At 53.4% G+C, this 18,257-nt stretch overlaps 5 protein-coding genes across 5 annotated transcripts; 4 read left to right on the top strand and 1 right to left on the bottom strand.

Annotated features, from left to right (window-relative positions):
- Nucleotides 1-49: 49 nt before the first annotated feature.
- Nucleotides 50-5,263, top strand: ACET3X_001716 (uncharacterized protein). The gene is made up of 4 exons (XM_069447038.1): nt 50-1,357; nt 1,405-2,472; nt 2,524-2,564; nt 2,663-5,263. The coding sequence occupies exons 1-4, from the start codon at nt 855-857 to the stop codon at nt 2,800-2,802; spliced, it is 1,752 nt and encodes a 583-aa protein (XP_069311958.1). The 5' UTR covers nt 50-854; the 3' UTR covers nt 2,803-5,263.
- A 164-nt stretch (nt 5,264-5,427) lies between these two features.
- On the top strand, nt 5,428-9,035 carry ACET3X_001715 (uncharacterized protein). Its single transcript, XM_069447037.1, has one exon. The coding sequence runs from the start codon at nt 7,799-7,801 to the stop codon at nt 8,816-8,818; it is 1,020 nt and encodes a 339-aa protein (XP_069311957.1). The 5' UTR covers nt 5,428-7,798; the 3' UTR covers nt 8,819-9,035.
- Nucleotides 9,036-10,771: 1,736 nt separating this feature from the next.
- On the bottom strand, nt 10,772-13,022 carry ACET3X_001714 (uncharacterized protein; the record flags this gene model as incomplete). The annotated part of the gene is made up of 7 exons (XM_069447036.1): nt 10,772-10,969; nt 11,028-11,376; nt 11,428-11,534; nt 11,609-11,711; nt 11,758-12,102; nt 12,166-12,241; nt 12,383-13,022. The coding sequence occupies 7 exons, from the start codon at nt 13,020-13,022 to the stop codon at nt 10,772-10,774; spliced, it is 1,818 nt and encodes a 605-aa protein (XP_069311956.1).
- Nucleotides 13,023-13,546: 524 nt separating this feature from the next.
- ACET3X_001713 (uncharacterized protein) lies at nt 13,547-14,851 on the top strand (the record flags this gene model as incomplete). Its single annotated transcript, XM_069447035.1, has 1 exon — nt 13,547-14,851. One exon carries the CDS (start codon nt 13,547-13,549, stop codon nt 14,849-14,851), a length of 1,305 nt encoding a protein of 434 aa, XP_069311955.1.
- Nucleotides 14,852-15,548: 697 nt separating this feature from the next.
- On the top strand, nt 15,549-18,163 carry ACET3X_001712 (uncharacterized protein; the record flags this gene model as incomplete). The annotated part of the gene is made up of 2 exons (XM_069447034.1): nt 15,549-16,304; nt 16,352-18,163. 2 exons carry the CDS (start codon nt 15,549-15,551, stop codon nt 18,161-18,163), a joined length of 2,568 nt encoding a protein of 855 aa, XP_069311954.1.
- Between the last annotated feature and the right edge of the window lie 94 nt (nt 18,164-18,257).

Genomic DNA, 18,257 nt, shown 5'->3' with positions numbered 1-18,257 from the left:
AATCAATTCCACTGAGCTGTTCTCTTTCGTGAGTATAACTTGTCTGGCTCCTTCCCATGCCTCTGCCTGTTGCGTCCCGGTCCTAGTCTCACCCAACGTTCTGTTGTACAGAAAGCATCTACCGGTACGTTGTGCCTCAGTGTGCAACCCATCACCCACAGGCCATCACCTTACCCCCGAAGGCACATAATTCAGGAGTTACTCCAAGCTGCTCTCGTCATTGCAAGCCGATGATATCACCCTAGTGTCCGTCTTCTCATCCGAGTACTGCACGCCGAGTCTGATCTTCTATGCACTCACCGTCGATCTCATACGGTCTGTGTAAGCATATTGCGTTTCTCCGCTTGCCGCTGTCAAAAAGAAGGCTAGCACCGCCGTGCATCAGATTTAACCTCATGCTCGCTGCATATCGCCGGTTTGGCTCCTACCCGCATCGCAGTGCGTTGCATTGCATCTCTGGAGTGACTTGTGCAACATGACATCGCCGTCGGGGTGCCAAGACCGCATGCTACACGTTTAGGCCACGACGATCGTAGTTGGTGATGCTTTTCGTCATCGGGGATCTTTACACATGTCGATGTCTTGGTTCAACGCGGAATTTGAGACTTGGTCGGTGTTGACAATGCTGTGGCTGCACGTCTTACAAAGGAAAGTTCCAACACCCTACCTGGCAGCTACAAAGGGATCGTTCCATCTTTTCCTTGCATAGTGATAACCTACACAGGCAACTATGGAGAGCGTTCGATTTTCCATCATATGCGTGGCTGGATAGCGACGGATGAGGCTGAGCCACTAGTCCAACTGCGGTTAGACCAGATATGAGATAAGCTTGATAAGAGTGATGTGTTGCGGGGATGTCGATGTGGGATGTTCCGATGAGCGGGACATCGTCTAGCGCGCGAGTTGTCGTTCGCAAGGCGTCGTTGACGTATAGCCTTTCTTTTGCGTTCCTGCATCTCGAAGACGCCTCTACACTTGCTTTTCTTCTGGCGAGTGTGGCACGTTACACTGCCATGTTCGGTCTGTCGCTCCCCGTCCTGGGTATCCTTGTCCCAGTTATCCTCATCGTTCAAGTGCTTATCAAATATGTCCGCAATCCATTGCGCAAGGTTCCCGCTGCGCACCCACTGGCGCATTTCACTTCAATGTGGATGCATTCAGTGCGCTGGCGGGGTATCGAGAACACGACATTGAAAGCAGCGCATGACCGCTTGGGCCCGGTTGTGTGTTTGGGTCCAACAGAGATCAGCGTGAACTGCGTCAAAGGCGGGATAAGAGATGTGTATGCGGGAAGTTTCGAGAAAAGCAGCGCCAAGGATGGGTATAATTGGTATGCTTTCTTTTCGAATTATGGAGGGTGAGCACCATCATGGGACCGACCGTGCGTTTATTGACTGTTCGCAGAGTTGACAACATGTTCTCCACTGGCCGCAACAAGCCGCATTCGCAGAGGAAGCGAATGCTGAGCAACATCTATAGCAAGTCAAACATCGCGGCAAGCGACGCGCTGTTGGGCCAGGTGTCTGCAATTCTCTATCGACGCTTTTTGCCGCATCTAGAGTCGACGTTTGGCGAGTCTGAGAAGGGCGTTCTGAACATCTACGCACTGCTCAGCGCAACGACAATGGACATTGTGACGTGTTTCATTTTCGGGCTCAAGGCAGGCTCGAACCTAATCGATGACCGAAAGCAGCTCGCATGGTTTCTGGATCTGTACAATTCACGTCGATCCTACAACTTCTGGCCGCAGGAGTTCCCGCGATTTACTAGCTTCGTGGAGAAGTGGCTTGGCTACCGATTAACGCCAGCATGGGTCGATGAGGCAAACGGCGAGATCGAGAAGTGGACGGCGAGAATGTGCGCTGGTGCTGGTGCTGTCTCGACCAAAGGCGACGCACAGACTGAGGACCGGCCTGTGGTGTACCAGCAGCTTCAAAACAGCATGGCAAAAGCGACGAAGGAGGTCGGAAACAACACACTACAGACTAAGATTGCGAGCGAGGTGTTGGACCATCTTGCGGCCGGGTTTGACACGTCTGGAATCACACTGGTCTATGTTGTCCATGAGCTCTCGCGACACGCAGAGATCCAGGCCCGTCTCCGGGCTGAGCTGCTCAGTCTATCGCCGCAGCTGGTACCTTCATCTGCACCACAGCTGCCGGATGCAAAGACGGTGGACAACCTGCCCTTCTTGCACGCAGTCATCTGGGAGACGCTCCGTCTTCACTCCGCCATTCCAGGCCCACAGCCACGCTTCACGCCTCAGCAAGGCTGCCGATTAGGCCCTGAAGAGGCGTCATACTATGTTCCGGGTGGGGTAAGAGTGAGCGCAAGCGCAGGCCTCTTGCACCTCAATGAGGACGTGTTCGAGCGCGCAAACGAGTGGAGGCCAGAGCGATGGCTCGACCTGGACAAGCTAGACGAAGAGAAGCGGAAGGATATGGAGAGCCGGTGGTTTTGGGCCTTTGGAAGGTCAGTACTGCTCGTCGAAGCATGTTGAACTGTGACACTTACTCGGTGCAGTGGCGGACGCATGTGCGTTGGAAGTCACTTGGCGATATATCGTAAGTGCTGATCCTTGACCTTTGTTTTTCCCAGCTGGAAAGCTCTGATGCTAGTTCTGCTTCCAAGACATTAGTCGTAGAGGCTGACTGAGTTGCAGAGATGAAGTACATCATTGCTGCGCTGTATTCAAATTACAGCACCACCGTCGTTGACGACGCAGGCATCGAGCAGATGGATTCGTATACTGCGCCACCCAAGAGCGACAAGCTCCTGATTAGACTTGGGAAGATGGTGTAGCAATGAGGTCTCCGTGGCTGAAGGGTGTTACCTCCCTTGTGAGACATGTTTGGACCCTGATGCTCCGCCGAAGAAGTAAAGAAGCAATTGACCCACTGCACGTGCAGCCACATCTTAGCGTGAAGTCGCGATGGGAAAAGCAAGTACTCTGCCGGTAGCCGTACGGCGAATTTTAAGTGTGGCCGGTTCACGCCGCTGCGATGCGAACCATGGTAGCACGCCATACAAGGGAAGATCGAACGCTACTCCGGTAGTTGCCTGGGTAGCTGTTCGATCCTTTCCTTGTATGGCGTGGTAGAGCTGGGGAACTACGTACACCAAGCCAATCAACAACCACAGACGCGTGCACTACGTGGAGGACGCTGTGTGAGAATTCTGAGGAGACAGTGAACTCATGTTCTTTGTGACGTGAAGACACTCCAAGCATTTGACGAGGCGTGTCTCGGTGGTGTGGTATGCTTCTCGCTTCGTCAGGGCGAGACGGGAGGATGCTTCCAGCCAACATGTCTGCATCAATCTCTGCATCAGCTGCGTTGAACCAGCTCCCTTGCTAGCTCGAAGCAGAGTCAGTATAGTTCTCCCACAGGTCTCAGAGCCAATGATGCCCGGGGAGCTTTGCTCGCTCGACACCGGTCATGCAGCATCTCTTGTCCAGGGATCATGTTTTTATGCGCAACCAGTCATATCTGCCTGCCTACATCATACCCGCTTGGCTCGCATGAGGCCCATACATCGCATGCTGAGTTGAAGAGCTCGTTGTAGGCTGATCGCCGATTTCGGCGTGGAACATACTACCACACCGACATGTGTACGATACAGTGGTGATCAGATTGACCTGACCATCGGTGAAGTTGCCGATGTATCGTGAGCCTTGGCTGTTTGTGCGGAAGTAATCGATACGCGTGGCGGGGTGATTGTGGAGAACTGTGGCCAACGCGCACAGCAACCAGCACGGGGTTAGAATCACTGTGGATCTGGATCTGGCCACATACGAGGGGTACTCGAGCCGGCTCCAAAGATTGCCAGGGCAGCCAAATGCAGCTCTAGCACAAGCCTCCGTCAAATGCCGTGTCACTTGGAGCTGATGCGATAGATATTAGACAAAGAGCGCCTGGCTCGAGTTGTGTGGTGCCTTTTGGTGTCACCGGACGGTAGTTAGCAGTGATGGATGCAGGCAAGGAGGTTTTTTATTGCCGCAGCGGATAAGGAATGCTTTCCAAATCTTATCGAGGTGCTGGTGGAGATCTTCCACTGCGAGTATTGCTGATGATTGCACAACTTGACATGTCTTTCCGCATCCGTCGTAGCCACAGTGGACATGTGCCAATGCCAGCTCACCAACTTTAAAAGATAGAATAGGCATGTCCAAATGCATATCGACTGACCGCCACGAATGCAAACCCATCTCAAATCATCAGCAAGTGCATGATCTATACGGATCAAGCCCGCTGATGCTAGGCAGTTAGCTCAAACGCACGAGGGGTGTAGTTGCAGCAAGTTGCAAGATCTTTGTCACGAGAGTGTACTATGGCTGTTAGTGTGTGGCTCTGCGGACCAGACATGTGCATGTCCTCGATAACAACCTTTGGGCGGCAGTTGCAATCGTGGCTGGGGCGCCTGAGACTTGATGCGTCCGCTGCGTACGGCTCAGCGGAATCTGGGGCCTAGCAGCGATTCGTCCCAAGATGAGCCCACCATCTGTGCAGGCGAGATCTTGGATCCGTCAACGCAGGGAGGATGCCCACGAGGTCTTTGTGATGGCAGCCACCGCACATACCCCACATCAGCATGAGGGGCCCGCAAGCGTGAATGTAGGCGCTGTAGAGGTTCCGGTCTTGCACACGGCCGAACGTGCCGCTCATTTACAGGTTGAGGAGCGTGTGACAAAACAAAAGGGGAGTCCTTCTCTTTGCGCGTGCGGTGCGATTCAACATGTGGGTGATATTCCAGAATGCAGCACTGGCCAGTATCGTAGTGTTCGGCGACGGTGAACCTCATCGTAGCCCGTGACAGCACCCAACGATGTCTGAACAAGTCTAGAAAGACCGAACCTTTGCCAGAGTGAGCGAAAAAGTAAATTAAGCGCATACAGGACCAATGTTGGGACAATATTTGCAACATATCCAGAGGGCCAATCGCGGGAGGCACTCGTATCCTGCAGGAACAGCGGCATGTCGGCGCATGAGAATAAGACAAGACGCAGGCCACGAGGGAAACGCGCCGGGACAACGAGACGATCAGTCGTAGAGGCGCAACAAGCAAGCTCCTAGCAGTCCGATCATCGTGCTTTGACGACTGCGACGGTTACCTGGTGATGGTGACCCGACAGACGCGCGCTAAAGACATGACAGGCTATAGCGCTGCTGTCAGAGGTGGTCTGCCGAGCTGAGGGTACCGCAAGAGGCCCGCCGGCTGCTCACTCGCTGGGTGTTTGTGGCTAAAGGGGTGTGTTGTATGGGGGTGTGGATGACGGTGTAACATCGTAGAATTTCTTTCATCAGAACGGAGCAGCTGGCGGTCTTTGCTTGGAATCGACCGACATCCCTGCAGAAATCCTCCCAGCCACCGCACGATTTGACGGCGATCATCCTCCCCACATGCATCCTCACAGCCTCCAAACGACATCACCCGCCCAGGTGTGTCTGCAGCATGCGTCATCTCTCAGTTCATTATGCAACACCCAATGGGGACATGTGATGCACGGTGCCATGTCCGCGCCAGGGCCGATGGACGACAGAAACTCGCCGGGCACGACACTGCAGCGTGCGTGCCGTTTGCTGCGGTGATACCGACTGTGTTGTGGGTATGCTAGCCTCGATGATCCTGTCAGTTTAGCCCTCGAGTCCAGAGGCACGTTCCGGATCCGCCACGGTGCGCCGTCGGGAAGAGTGGTGACAGCCGCCATGTGTGTGGACGTGTTCAGTACCACTGCACTTGCCTGCGAGTGGTCCCGACGGATGTGTTGGGGTCCGTTGGACTCACTCGAGAGCTCTGTGCCTCTGAGCTACGGATCAGAGGAACCGTAGCAAACAGGCTGGCGAACGGCGTGAGGCCTGAGATATTGGGCGCCAATGGGGCATTATATACGACCTCTCAAGTAGAGTAGTTGCAATGGCTAAATTCCGAACATCTCTGTGAGTGTCGACAAGCATGGGGCTCTTCCGTCGCATGTAACAGGGTCCCCCCGTTCGATGCTCTTGGATTGTGCCCTACCAACCCTAAACCTGGGATTGCCGTTGATTCCACGCCGTCCTGCTATCCTTGCTCTGCTTGCCGCACAGTCTGTGCCGTCAGGTCTGCCATCCGGCCGCATGGGACACCCTCGCTCTGGCAGTGCCGTCTAGCTCCAAATCAATCCCTTGGGCACTCTTCGACTCCATTCGAGATTGCCGTGAGCATATACAACAATCGCCGCACTACGGCACAATCTCTGCGACCAGCTTGCCTTCTTGTCCCTGGTCCCGCCGTGCCGCCCTCGCACGCTGACACATGCACCAGCCGGCTGCACAAGCTCCCACGTCCATCGCGAGCCCGGTATTACGCAGAGTACTTACCGTCCTGTCGTTTTCGACTGTACACTCGACGTCATCTGCAAACGCATCAACCACATCGCAGCCAACATCGGACCTGACCAGCTGCAAGAGCAAAATCAACCAGGCCTGTGTCAACAAGCGAGAAACCTTAGCTTTCAGAGGAACCGTGCCTTGAAAAGAAGAAACAAGCTCAGACGAGCTTTCATTGGCTGCACTAGAGCTTGTTCGCATGATTCACGCCGCTGCTCGTTCATCTCTTAGCACGCTAGCTCGGAGAGACCCTACAGCACTGATCGGCCGCGCTCGGCACCAGTTGCTCTTGAGACTAGACAGAGAGCGACGAATCATCGTCGAAGCCGCCTCGGAGCCGTACGACTGTAGAGGAGCCCCGATTGAGACGAGTACTTCGAGGTACCCTTGCCGACTCTTCTATCTTGCGCATCACTCTCGTGCGTCTTCCTTCTTGAGGCACAGGACGCCGCTCTCGAGGCCCTCTCTTTCTCTCTCTCTGACATTCACTTCTCATCTCACACTTTAGACAGACGTCCTTAATATTCCTGCCGACACTTCATCGCTGCTTGACTGGTCGACCAGCACGACACTAATACCCGCGAAGCCGTTAGAAACGGCCCTCTTTGTTGTCATCTTTGGATATTCTCCACCACGGATCCGTACCAAACCTGAGTAGCCTCAAGCTCAGTCGAACAGCTCGCACTCGAACTCTGGAGGGGGCTATGCCTGTGGGGAAAATCGCGAAAAATACAGTCTTCTATAACCTCGACACTGCAAGTGCTGGGCGATACAGGTGCACGACTCTTTGTTGCTGCTGATTGTTGTGCGCCACTTCCCATCTGGAAACTACGGGCAAGTGTGGAGCAGACCGTCTCTCCGCACGCGGGCCTCTAGCTCGGTACCGTTGAGACGAGTGCCAGATCCACTCCCGCGCAGGCGATTCGCATATCCAGAGATAATTTCATCTCTACCCACGATAGCACAAAACCACGTATCGTTATCAACGGTGCTTTACTGGACCGTTGAGAGCAGGCAGTCGCGCATCGCCACAGTCTGTCCTAAAACAGGCCCAGCACCCATGGTTACGGAGGTCTACGCGCACTTTTACGTTATTACCATCACTATCACTGGACAAGCAGAACCAACGACGATAAAGGGACTCCACAGGGACTCCACAGGGACTCTATCCTTTGTCCGACGCGCTACATTGCCCGCATTACCACCACTATTACTGGATAGGAAGAACCCCGGACGGTACAGTGGCTCCGCAGTGACTCTACACTTGGTTCGGTACGGCAGCCCTCGCGTATTAATTACCTACTGCACTAGCGAAACGGAATAAGTTCCCAAGTCTTTTAGGATTCTTGACCATTCCACTCATCCCACACACATATTCTTGGGAGTATCTAAGACTTCTCTGGGAACTACTACCACGATTATCAACCTCTACTATGGAACGTCGGACAATGAACACAATGTCTTCCATGTTCCCACAGTCGATGCCGCCCTACAGTTACCCGCCATACTACCAGTCGACCATGCCCGTTCCGTTATCACACGCCGCTCCTGGCCCTGAACCTCTACGCTCCATGAACTACCAGCCGACTATGCATATTCCGCAACCAGTCGTCACTCCAGGCCCCGAACATCTACGCCCGAATACCTGCTACCTGCAAGTCCGCCAGCAGCCCATCGAGGCGCTTGTCACTGTCAAGGGCAAGGAGAAGTTTCGAAAGCCTGTGGACCCACCGCCAATCGTGGAGCTCAAGCTGACCAACGGGGTCGATCCTTCAAATACCTTCTTGCAGAACCCCTACATCTTCCTCAGTGTATCGCTGTACAAGGCGGACGTAGATGAGCCTGTCGAGTTCACCCCAAACGACTCGTTGGCAGGCACGCTGGTCTCGTCTCTCCACAGGCTCAAGGACATTGACAACAAGGACGGCGGCTTTTTCGTTTTTGGCGACATCTCGGTGAAGGTCCAAGGCAGCTACAGGCTGCACTTCACCATGTACGAGTTTCTGCCCTCACAGGGCGAGTTTCAGTCCATCCACTCCATCTCGAGCGACAAGTTCAATGTCGTACTCCCCAAGGACTTCAAGGGCCTCGACGAGTCGACGTACCTCTCGCGGGCATTCTCTGATCAGGGCGTCAGACTCAGGTTGCGCAAGGAAGCCAGGGGGATGATGAACAACAAGCGGAGTTTTCAGGGAGACACAGAGCCGACCCAGCAAGCGCCCATCGCTCCGAGCTACGAGTATCAGACGACGAAGAGGCGGAAGGAGGAATATGTCGACAGCCCCGTCATCCCAACCTCCACACCGCGCATCAACAGCAGCATGCTTATGGCGCCGTACAGCTACCAATCGTACAGTGCGTACAATTCATACAACCAGCTCCCATACACACAACAACCAACCCAAGACTACTCGCTGGCGCCTCCATTCGAGCCGCATAATGACGGTAGCTAGTAGAATGCCCGCCGGGCCCTTTGATGCACTTCTCTCTTCTTCTTCTTCTTTTCTTTTCTAGGACTATTGTAATGAGTCTCCTTGGGATTAAACAAATACCACCCACTGAACATTAAAATTTTGAAAAATATCAAAATCACACACCAAGTCCTCTGCGTGATGAGAAGATCAAACACCCTACTAGTCAACTAGAAGAAGAGTGATTAATCTTCCCTTAGACAGTGATACCCTACCCAGGCAGCTACAGGGTGAGCGTCCCGTCTTTCTCTTGTATAGCGACACCCTCCCTGGGCAACTACGGGAGGCGTTTGATTTCCCTTGCATAGCGTGCTGTGAGAATCTGGAAGACACCCAGTCGGCTCGATACCGCACAGCCGTGCATTAGAGTCACATGTAAATTTGTGCTGTAGATCTATAGCGTGTTCCGTCCCAACTCGCGCTTGAGCGATCGACACCCGCGAAAACCTGCCTGGCGACATCGGGCGATGCCGTGCAGTAGAAGCGTCGGATTTTCCCGCAAAACAGCTGACGAAAATGATACGACTTTTGGCGGCGCGGCAATTAATTGCACCACCGGCCACTCGATACGAAGCAGAGATCGTGTGCTAGATCTGGGATCTTCACGTTGGGCGTCACTGTGCTCGCGCAGTGAGCAGACAGACAAGCCAGGACATTTAGAGGGGTTTATTTGGTAAAACAGCAGACACCCCCATCTAACAAAGAGCCTCTGTGAAACCGCGGAATCCAACTCTTTGAGACCCAGTCCGTTCCTGCCACTCTACCACAGGTACAAGTTGTCCACACACGTTGCACTACATCCACCGCGGCCATGGACCAGCAAGCACAAACAAGAAGTCGGTTGTGGTACGGCTCGCTCCAGCCCTCCCTACCCACAATCTTCATTATCCCCCTCCCTCTACCCACTGCCGGCGCAAGCCACCCAGCCCCTCGCATACGCTTAACCCTCCTACCATCCCACTTCCCCCCCCCCCCCCCTCGCCGCGTCCTCCGAGCCACTGTGCCCAACTCGACACCACACGGCGCCCGAAACCTTCCCACGATCGCCGTTTCAAACTCAACAGCTCGGGGATCGTTGGTCCCCACTTATCTGTCGGCTGTATGGCTGTTTGGGGACTGGTGGTGAGATGACGCGCATGAAGATGAGGTCTCGTGATTTAGTGCGTGGGCTAAGGAACGGTTGGGCCGGGAGAGTTTGGTGGCTTGGCGGGATGGGAGGGGGTGATTGGCGGGGGGGTTTGATGATAGTGAGGGGTTAAAAAAGGGATTGGGAGAGAGCGGGATGGAGGGAGGGTGCACGCCATAGAAGGGGAAAATCGAACACCCTACCTACTAGGCAACTACAGGGAGCAATCATTCTTCGCTTATATAGCGATACTGTACGTAGGCGACTACAGGGGCGGTGTTCGGTTTTTCCTTTGTATGGCGTGCGTGGGAGGGCGAGTCAATGGCGTGGTGGTGGCTGGGGGTGGTCTGGTCACTGTGGGAGGAGAGACGGGAGTTCAAGTTGTATTTGAATTTGAGGTGAGTAGCTCGTTAGCTTCTTATCCAACTAACGGAGAGACTCAGAAACCTAGACGCAGTGACCGATTAATCATCGTAGTATTGCTAGGAAGGATTCGCATGGTTCCACACTGATATAGTCCCGGAAAAGGAGCTATTGTATACAGCGCGCGTATACCCGGCCACCTCTCGCAAACATGGGCACAAAGGCAGCCATGCGATCAATCAGTATGCCCAATGTCAGTACCAGGTTGTCCTTCAAACCAGATATGCTTTTGTCAATCACCTCCTCTAGAAGTGCCTCCTACCCCATCTTCTTTCATTCTGAATCCGGTCTCTTCCAAGGTTGGAATGCCAGCTCAAGCCCTCCAAAAGGACCACCAACTGCACTTGAATGAACAAATTGCTCAAGAAGCACATAGTAAGCTAGACTCAATCATACTTCGCAGTCACTGATCCGTACCGGATACCGTTGACCAAGACAGAGTACTCGAGAGACGACTGGACTGAAATAGCCACTTGGAAGGACAACGTGTAGTGGGGCTTGCCTAAAGGGCATCGCTCGGCCACGAACTCCTTTTGGGGAACGACGCTCAGATCCACGACTAGTTCGGTGACTTTATACACGCCCTGAAACGATATTAGCAACTTCCGAAAAATGCGTTGCATATTTCCAGTTCCGACTTACCTTATCAACCGAACGTCGGGGAGCTTTTGGTCCATTTGAAGCGAAAAGTTCCACAGTATAGACCCGCTTCTCATCTGGCCAGAAAGATTTGACGAATGAAGCTTTTGCATGTATCTTCTTGGATGTTGGAAGATCTTGACCTAGAGTGAGCAACCATTCCATCTGGCAACTCGCTCTCTTTGTACCATCGAAGGGACAGATGTACGAGTCCGCTTCCTTATGTTTACCTGCTTGGAACAGGGGGCTGAAATTGGTACCGTAGTACTTGCGGCATTTACGGATCATGATCGCGCCCTTCTTTTCATCCTCCAAGCCCTTCGCCGCTGCGCCTCGGGCGACAGCAGACCATCTAATCAGACGGTCAGTAGGCTCCCGATAGATTCTGTAGTCGTCCACCTACGCGTAAGCTGGTTTGACCGCTTGCAAACCATTGCACGTCGCGACAAACATCCTGATCTTTTCGTACATGTATGGACTCTCGGAAAAGCCACCAACCATAAAGACGTACTTCAAGAGTGTTAGCAAGCGAACAACAGTCATGGAAGCACTTGAGAAGGATATTGTTCGGAACTGTGACTAACCTTGAGGTTGACCTTCTTGTTGTGCCGCAGTTGATTTAGCTGGTCACCTAAGAGTTCATAGGTACGGCGGACAGGCATCTCAAACATCTCGATCATATCCTCTCTAAATCCTGTTAGTCTTTGAATAAATGTATGACATCTTGACTTACGGAGTAATAGTAATCTCGCCGTCGCAAATACCTCTCACTTCATCCTCTTCGATGGAGTTTAGAGGAGATGGCAGGCGTAGATGGTTCGTCTCGGTCCCGGAAAACCCACTCTTGACCTCAAGTGTGAAATCCTGAAGCATTCTAGCGGCCTTTTTAGAGAGCGAAGTATGCGGAACATCCTCACTCCGACAACCGACAATATTCACAAAGTCTTGAGTACCCAGGCGTCGCTCAAGCCATTTCAAGAAAGCTCGGTCAACAAAGCTGCCTCCGCATTGATCACCACCACCCACGGTTGCTTCCTCGATGACGGTCGGTTCTACTTTTGTAACTCTGTATGAGATCCTAAGACATAGTGTCTAAAGTCAGTCGATATTTGGGAATGAGTTCAGCGAGGGGACTACGTACAAGTCGACTGTACCACCACCCATGTCGCAAACAATGAAGCCGTCATCCACAGCAAAATTTGCATTCTGAGTGGTACCTATCTCATGATTAGCAAAGTACTTTACTTCGTTCGAGAAAGAATCCCGAAGGGCCTCATAGGCCTCTTCTATGAAGAGTTGATGCCAGCGTCAAGTGAAGCACCCCAGAAACCTGTGTCATACAATGCATACTTACGTACCTCGTAGACTCTTGATAGTATAAATGGCAGCTGCCTCAGGCTCAGTCGTCGTAAGAATGTTCTTCAGTTGGGGGAACTCGGGTGTGTTGAAGCCGGCCTTGTCCACAGCCTCGAGCGTACGAGCTTTGGCGACCTCAGTCCAGACTGCAGGAACAGTGACTACCAGGGTGACTTCCAGGCTCCTCCATAGTACTTTTCCGTATTTCTGATCCAGATTTTTGATAAGATGAATCTTGACCTGGGCCAGAAAGTCCGCGATGATCTCGACGGGCTGCTTGTTCGGATGCTCAGAAGATGTTGACACCTCTCGAACAATCTTGGTCAACTCGCCTTTCTGGGTCGGATCCAGCTGAAGCTTCGTCCAGAGATGCCTCGGGACGTTGGGTGGAATGAGTGAACCCCACATCAGCCCTTGCTTCTGGTATGTCACTTCGCTTGGGACCTTTTCTTTCGTGCCGATCTTGGTATGCTGAGAAGGCCAATCATGGATTACTTCGATGTGCTCGTCACCGGTGCCATTGCCCGAGGTTTCGCAGAACGAGACACCTGACTGGTCAGCTGCCGTTTGGAATGCAAGAGAGAACTTACCAGTGTAGGTAGTGCCGTAATCGAGGCCTACAATCAGTCGGTTCGGCTTCATGTCGACTTGAGTTCGATCTTTAGACTATGATCGTGCCAGAGAGTTGCATAAGTCGAGATAGAAAGGTCTGTTGTGATGAATGTGGAAGAAAAGAAGTGGTTGATAAGAGACCGATGAACTGCCCCGAGTAAAGGTGAGAGACAAACGCCCTAGCACGTGCCAAATCAACACGCAGGGATGCGAGATACAGTTTTATAGGCCCGGTGAAGGTGATTGAAGGTCCCGAGGTGAAGGTGAGCTCGATCGCCATATACGCTGCGTGTTAGCGCGCATTGTAAATCTGCTTGACTTGAACACAACACCAACATCTGGTTCAGAACAAATCAGCCCATCGGTTCTCGATACCGAGAAAAACAACCACCGAAACTATGTTCGGTGGTTATAATGGCTTTGTGGGTCCCCAACTTCTGTGCGCGACACCTGATGTACTTACACGAACATTATAGCGGGGAGGACGCGGCAATGGGTCAAGTCCTCCAAACCAAAACAACCAGTACCGAGCTACTCGAAGCCAAACAAACGACATGAATGACAAGCTGCGTGAGGCGCATCAGCGCATCAGGGAACTGAACCGAAACAAATTCGACGCCGAAGACACCATAGCGAGGCTCAGAGACGCAGCACGCATTCGAAGGGAAGAAGTCATGAAGAAAGACACGAAGATAGCCCGAGATGAGGCGGCTTATCGCGCATTGCTCAAGGACTTCACGGACGTTGAGAGAGGTTATAACCGCATCCTGGAACGTCTCGTGAAGCCGTACGCCGTCATGCGAAAGATTGATTACCATGGTTTGACAGACGAATCAATCAAAACCGTCATAGATTCGATGCTGCAAGAGGCCACTCAACACAAGACTTTGCGGGCTGAGAATTGCTGCTTGAAAGTCCAAGTTCAGGAGCTCCAACAAGACATGCTTGCCAAGGTCGATAAAGTGGATGCGATATCTGATGACCAGTTTGCGAAAGATTTCCGCTCGCTCGCCTCGACTATCAAGTCTTTCAGCCGCTCGCTTCGCTTCACTGATCAAGCCGACCTCGTGGGATATCTCGGTTCGCTTGTCTTAGTGCAAGACGTTGCGTCTCATCACTGGGGTATTCGAGCGAGAAAGAAACCCTTGGTCGAAGCATGGATCTGGTCCGTTTTGATAGATCTGGGGTTCAAAAGCCCTTACGCTATTTTCGGAGACCATTGCCAAGCGGTGCATCATGCGTGGCTTCAGATTTATGGAGCGGGACAACTTGACAGCTGGCCGATCCCTTCTTCGCACTCTGAGACATGGCGTGTCAAGACAGTGGAGCAGCTGTATGAACAGACAAGGCCAGAGACTGTCGCAGGTGACAAGTCAGGACTCTTGCCAAAGGGCCTGACAGCTAGCATGGTCGGCGTCCGTGATTTCGCGACAACTGTCATCTCCAGTCATTTCGATATATTGTCTCCCGGATACAAGTTGGCGGACGTCCATCTCATCGTCGACAAAGCTTTTGCCCTGGCTATGGATATGTTCTTGCAGCGATCGCGACTCCAGGTCACTTATCCAGCAATTGGAGCCGAGTTCAACGAGACGAGCATGTCATCTGTGGAAGACGACGAAGACCAAGACATGGAGGTAGGAGTTGTGGCTTTGATCATCAACCCGGGCCTGACCAAATGGGGCGATGTTCATGGAGAACATTACGACCAATTTTACGACATTGTGCCGTCACTTGTCCAACTGGAGCCGAAAGATTCAGGTCACGATCTCCAAGAAGGTTATCAGCGAGGTGTTAAGGCAGAATCTGGCATCAAGCAAGATGCCGGAGTGGAGGAAGAGTCCCAGTGGACTTGTTGAGTCGCCAATGGATAGCTATGGCGCTCAGTATGCACCGATGGACATTGACCGAGCTTTCTGGACAAGAGGACCTGAAGGGACAGATGGAAAAGGGATCGGAGTTGAGACTGGTGAGCGATTGGAGATGGTAAGCTTGATGAGATTGAGTTCATTGTGCTTTCTATGGTAGAGCGGAATGAAAGAGATACTCACGGATGATGTTTCCGAAATCTTGCATCGGCTCGCCGTGGTCGGCATGATTCTACTGGGAAGCAACAAAAACAGTATACATGTACAATTCATGCTCTTGGGCTAAAGCTGGTCCATGACGCGTATGTTCTATCCTGCTAATCAAGCATGTGCAACACAGCTGAGTGTAGGACTAGACGAGTCGCGGTCGGAATCGAGATGGGAGTGAAATGTTCACGTCAGAGGCGCGTCCGAGCGAAGCCATTTCCGCGGCTAGCGCAGAACGCGTCGAGCCCATCCTCGATACTACACCACCACGAGCTGTGCAAGCACCCGCCCTCACGCATACCAGTTGCCCTTCTACCCTGCTCTTTATTTAATCACGTCTTGTATTATTTTCCCCACCAATGCTGAGCATGCAATAAGCGTCACACCGCCCCACCAGCCCCCCCTCAAATTCTCCCGACGCGTCTCTCGGCGCGTTTTCTCTACACCTGCACGCAGGGCGAACCACTTTACCGCCGCCGCCATGTACCTCCCGCGAAATCTGATAGCCCACCTATACCAGAACCTCATAAAACGCACACATGCCGCCGCCCCGCCAGTTCTGCTCCTCGTCGCCCTCGAACCAGACGCGCTTTGTGCCTGCCGCATACTCACCGCGTTACTGAAGCGCGACTACATACCCCACAAAATACAACCCATTGCCGGATATGGCGACCTCTCACGAGCGGCAGAAGACCTGGTGCGGCCCATGCGGACAACAGACGGCGGGAGCGGAGGCGTCGTCATATGTTTAGGTGTGGGAGGCATGGTCGACATGGAGGAGATACTGGGTCTGGACGTGGACGAGAACGGCGAGGGCGGAACTGGCGATGTCGAGGTCTGGCTGTTGGATGCCAGGCGGCCGTGGAATCTGACCAATGTCTTTGCCGCGCCCATAAGTCAGGACCCCGCAACGGGAGAGTTTGTGCGGAGACAAGCGGGGGTGGACAAGGGCAAGATCCTACACTCGTACCAGTCGTCAAGAGGCGGAATCGTAGTCTTTGACGACGGTGATATCGAAGAAGAGTTGCAGGCAGAGCGCGAAGCATATGCTGGGCTCGAGGAGATGCCAGAGGTGGGGGAGGAAGACGACATCAGCGATGATTCGGACGACCAGGACGACGAGGAACCGTCTTCTGGACAGGCACCAAAGAAGAGAAAGTCATGGGGCGAGGAGGACGACTCGGAGGATGAGATGACAGACGACGAGCGGCCAGCACAAAGGCGGAGGAGTAATTCAGTGCGTCTACTCAATGTTACGATGAGGATCATGCTAACAATGCCCAGGGAGGCTCAATACCGTCGTCACCCGAACCGAGACGGCGGAGAGGTTTGCTAGCAGTGAACCAACTAGGCGGCTCCTCCGACTTCTCTCGTTCAGACTCCCGCAGCCGCTCTGCATCCCCATCGGTAGCCGCGCCAAAGGAGAAGTCGATAAAGAGCCTACGGAGGCAGCTGATCAAGAAGCGAAACAAGTACGCCTCCACCCTCGACAAATACTACACACGCGGCACCTCCTACTCAGACCCCGTCTCCTCCCTCGTGTACAATCTAGCGTCAGAACTCGGCCGCGAAGACAACGACCTGCTGTGGAATGCTATTGTAGGCGTCAGCAGTCTGGAGCTCTACGGACGGACAGGAAGCGGTGTTGGCCTCAATCCCCTCTCAGCACAAGGTGGTTCAGCAGGATGGAACGGGAACCGAGGAGAGAACATCCGCTCTGTCCTCCGAGACGAAGTGCGTCGACTGAATCCTGTCACAGACGCCTCAAGTGTATCCCGCAATGCGACGCTGGGCGAGGTATGGGGTGTCATCCCCACAAGTGCTCTCTCCGCAACAGACAAGTCTATCCGCCTCTCTCCCGAACCACGGTTCCTCCTCCTCCGGCACTGGTCCCTCTACGAAAGCATGCTCCACTCGCCCTACCTCTCCGCCAAGCTGCACATCTGGAGCGACGCAGGACAAAAGCGGCTTGCCAAACTTCTTGCCAAGATGGGTGTATCGCTCACGGAGTGCAAGCAAAGATATACACACATGGACATGGAGCTCAAACGTGGTCTCCGGGAGCGCCTCCTCAAGTTTGCTCCGCAATACGGTCTCGACGGCCTCGTGCCACCAAAGTCAAGCACAGGCGACCCGAAAGATGGCTGGGGATTTGTTCGCTGCTGGGGGTGGAAAGCATGTCTCTCCGCCATCGACGCTGGTATCGTCCTCGGTGCCATACTCGAAGTCGGCGATGCAAAGAACCTTAACCAATCCGCCCTGGACAGCTCGAACTTTGTTGGAGCCAACGACCACACCGAGATGACATCGACACAAGAACAACAAGACCTCGCCCAGGAACACATCACAAGCCGCTTCTGGACGGCATACGATGCCCTGGGCGACATAGACAAGCTCGTCGAGCACATCAGCACAGCACAACACCTCCATCGCGCCATCCTCCGCACAGGAACCGCACTGATCGAAAAGAAGCAGATCCGCCACCTCCGCGCCTTCCGCATGGCCGTCGTAAAAGAAGGCCCCGACGTCCAACTCTTCACCCACCCGGGCGCCCTCACCAAACTCGCTCTCTGGATCGCCGAAGCCATCGTGGAACTCAACGGCACAAAGGGCAAGAACAAGGGCAGCGAGCTCGTCATGGCTGGCCTCGACGACTCGCGAGGTCTGTACGTCGTCGTTGGTCTCGGCGGAGGCGGCGCCACCGAATCAGCAAAGTCGCGTCTCCAGAAACGCGAAGCGAAGCTCAAAGCTAAGGAGGCGAGACAGTTACAAAGGGCTGAGGCGAGGGAGGATCGTCGCAAAGCGCGTGTTGCGCGCAACCTTGCTGCGGGTCTTGAAGAAGATGAAGTGGCGGATGATACCGAATCCGAAGAGGAGGAAGATGATTCCTCGGACAATGATTCCGAGGATTCGGACGATGAGGATGATGGTAGAGGATCGGGGATGAATAGATTTGGCAACGCGTTTCAAGAAGTCGTACGAGAGACGGGCGCCAGGGTGCGTATGGACAGTTTCGAGGCATGTGTGATTGAGATCAAAAAGGAGGATTTGAGTGGGTTTTTGGAGAAGTTAAGTCAAAAGGCCGTTGTTGGCTAGATGCACACCACACTCTGCGTAGAGAGCTTTCCTTTGTGTTACTGTTCTGGCGACGATTTGGGTTTTGGTACAGAGGTAAGATATCATTTTGAAG

Source organism: Alternaria dauci, chromosome 1, assembly GCF_042100115.1.
Source record: "Alternaria dauci strain A2016 chromosome 1, whole genome shotgun sequence".
NCBI lineage: Eukaryota > Fungi > Ascomycota > Dothideomycetes > Pleosporales > Pleosporaceae > Alternaria > Alternaria dauci.
Note: the sequence above shows the minus strand (reverse complement) of the source record. Positions and strands in the feature narration are given on the sequence as shown.

Excerpts from the sequence above, each read along its gene's own strand:
- ACET3X_001716 (XM_069447038.1), top strand. The coding sequence starts at position 855 with ATGTCGATGTGGGATGTTCCGATGAGCGGGACATCGTCTAGCGCGCGA. Across the intron at positions 2,473-2,523 it reads TGGTTTTGGGCCTTTGGAAG|TGGCGGACGCATGTGCGTTG; the intron begins GTCAGTACTGCT and ends TACTCGGTGCAG. Across the intron at positions 2,565-2,662 it reads AAGTCACTTGGCGATATATC|AGATGAAGTACATCATTGCT; the intron begins GTAAGTGCTGAT and ends ACTGAGTTGCAG.
- ACET3X_001715 (XM_069447037.1), top strand. The coding sequence starts at position 7,799 with ATGGAACGTCGGACAATGAACACAATGTCTTCCATGTTCCCACAGTCG.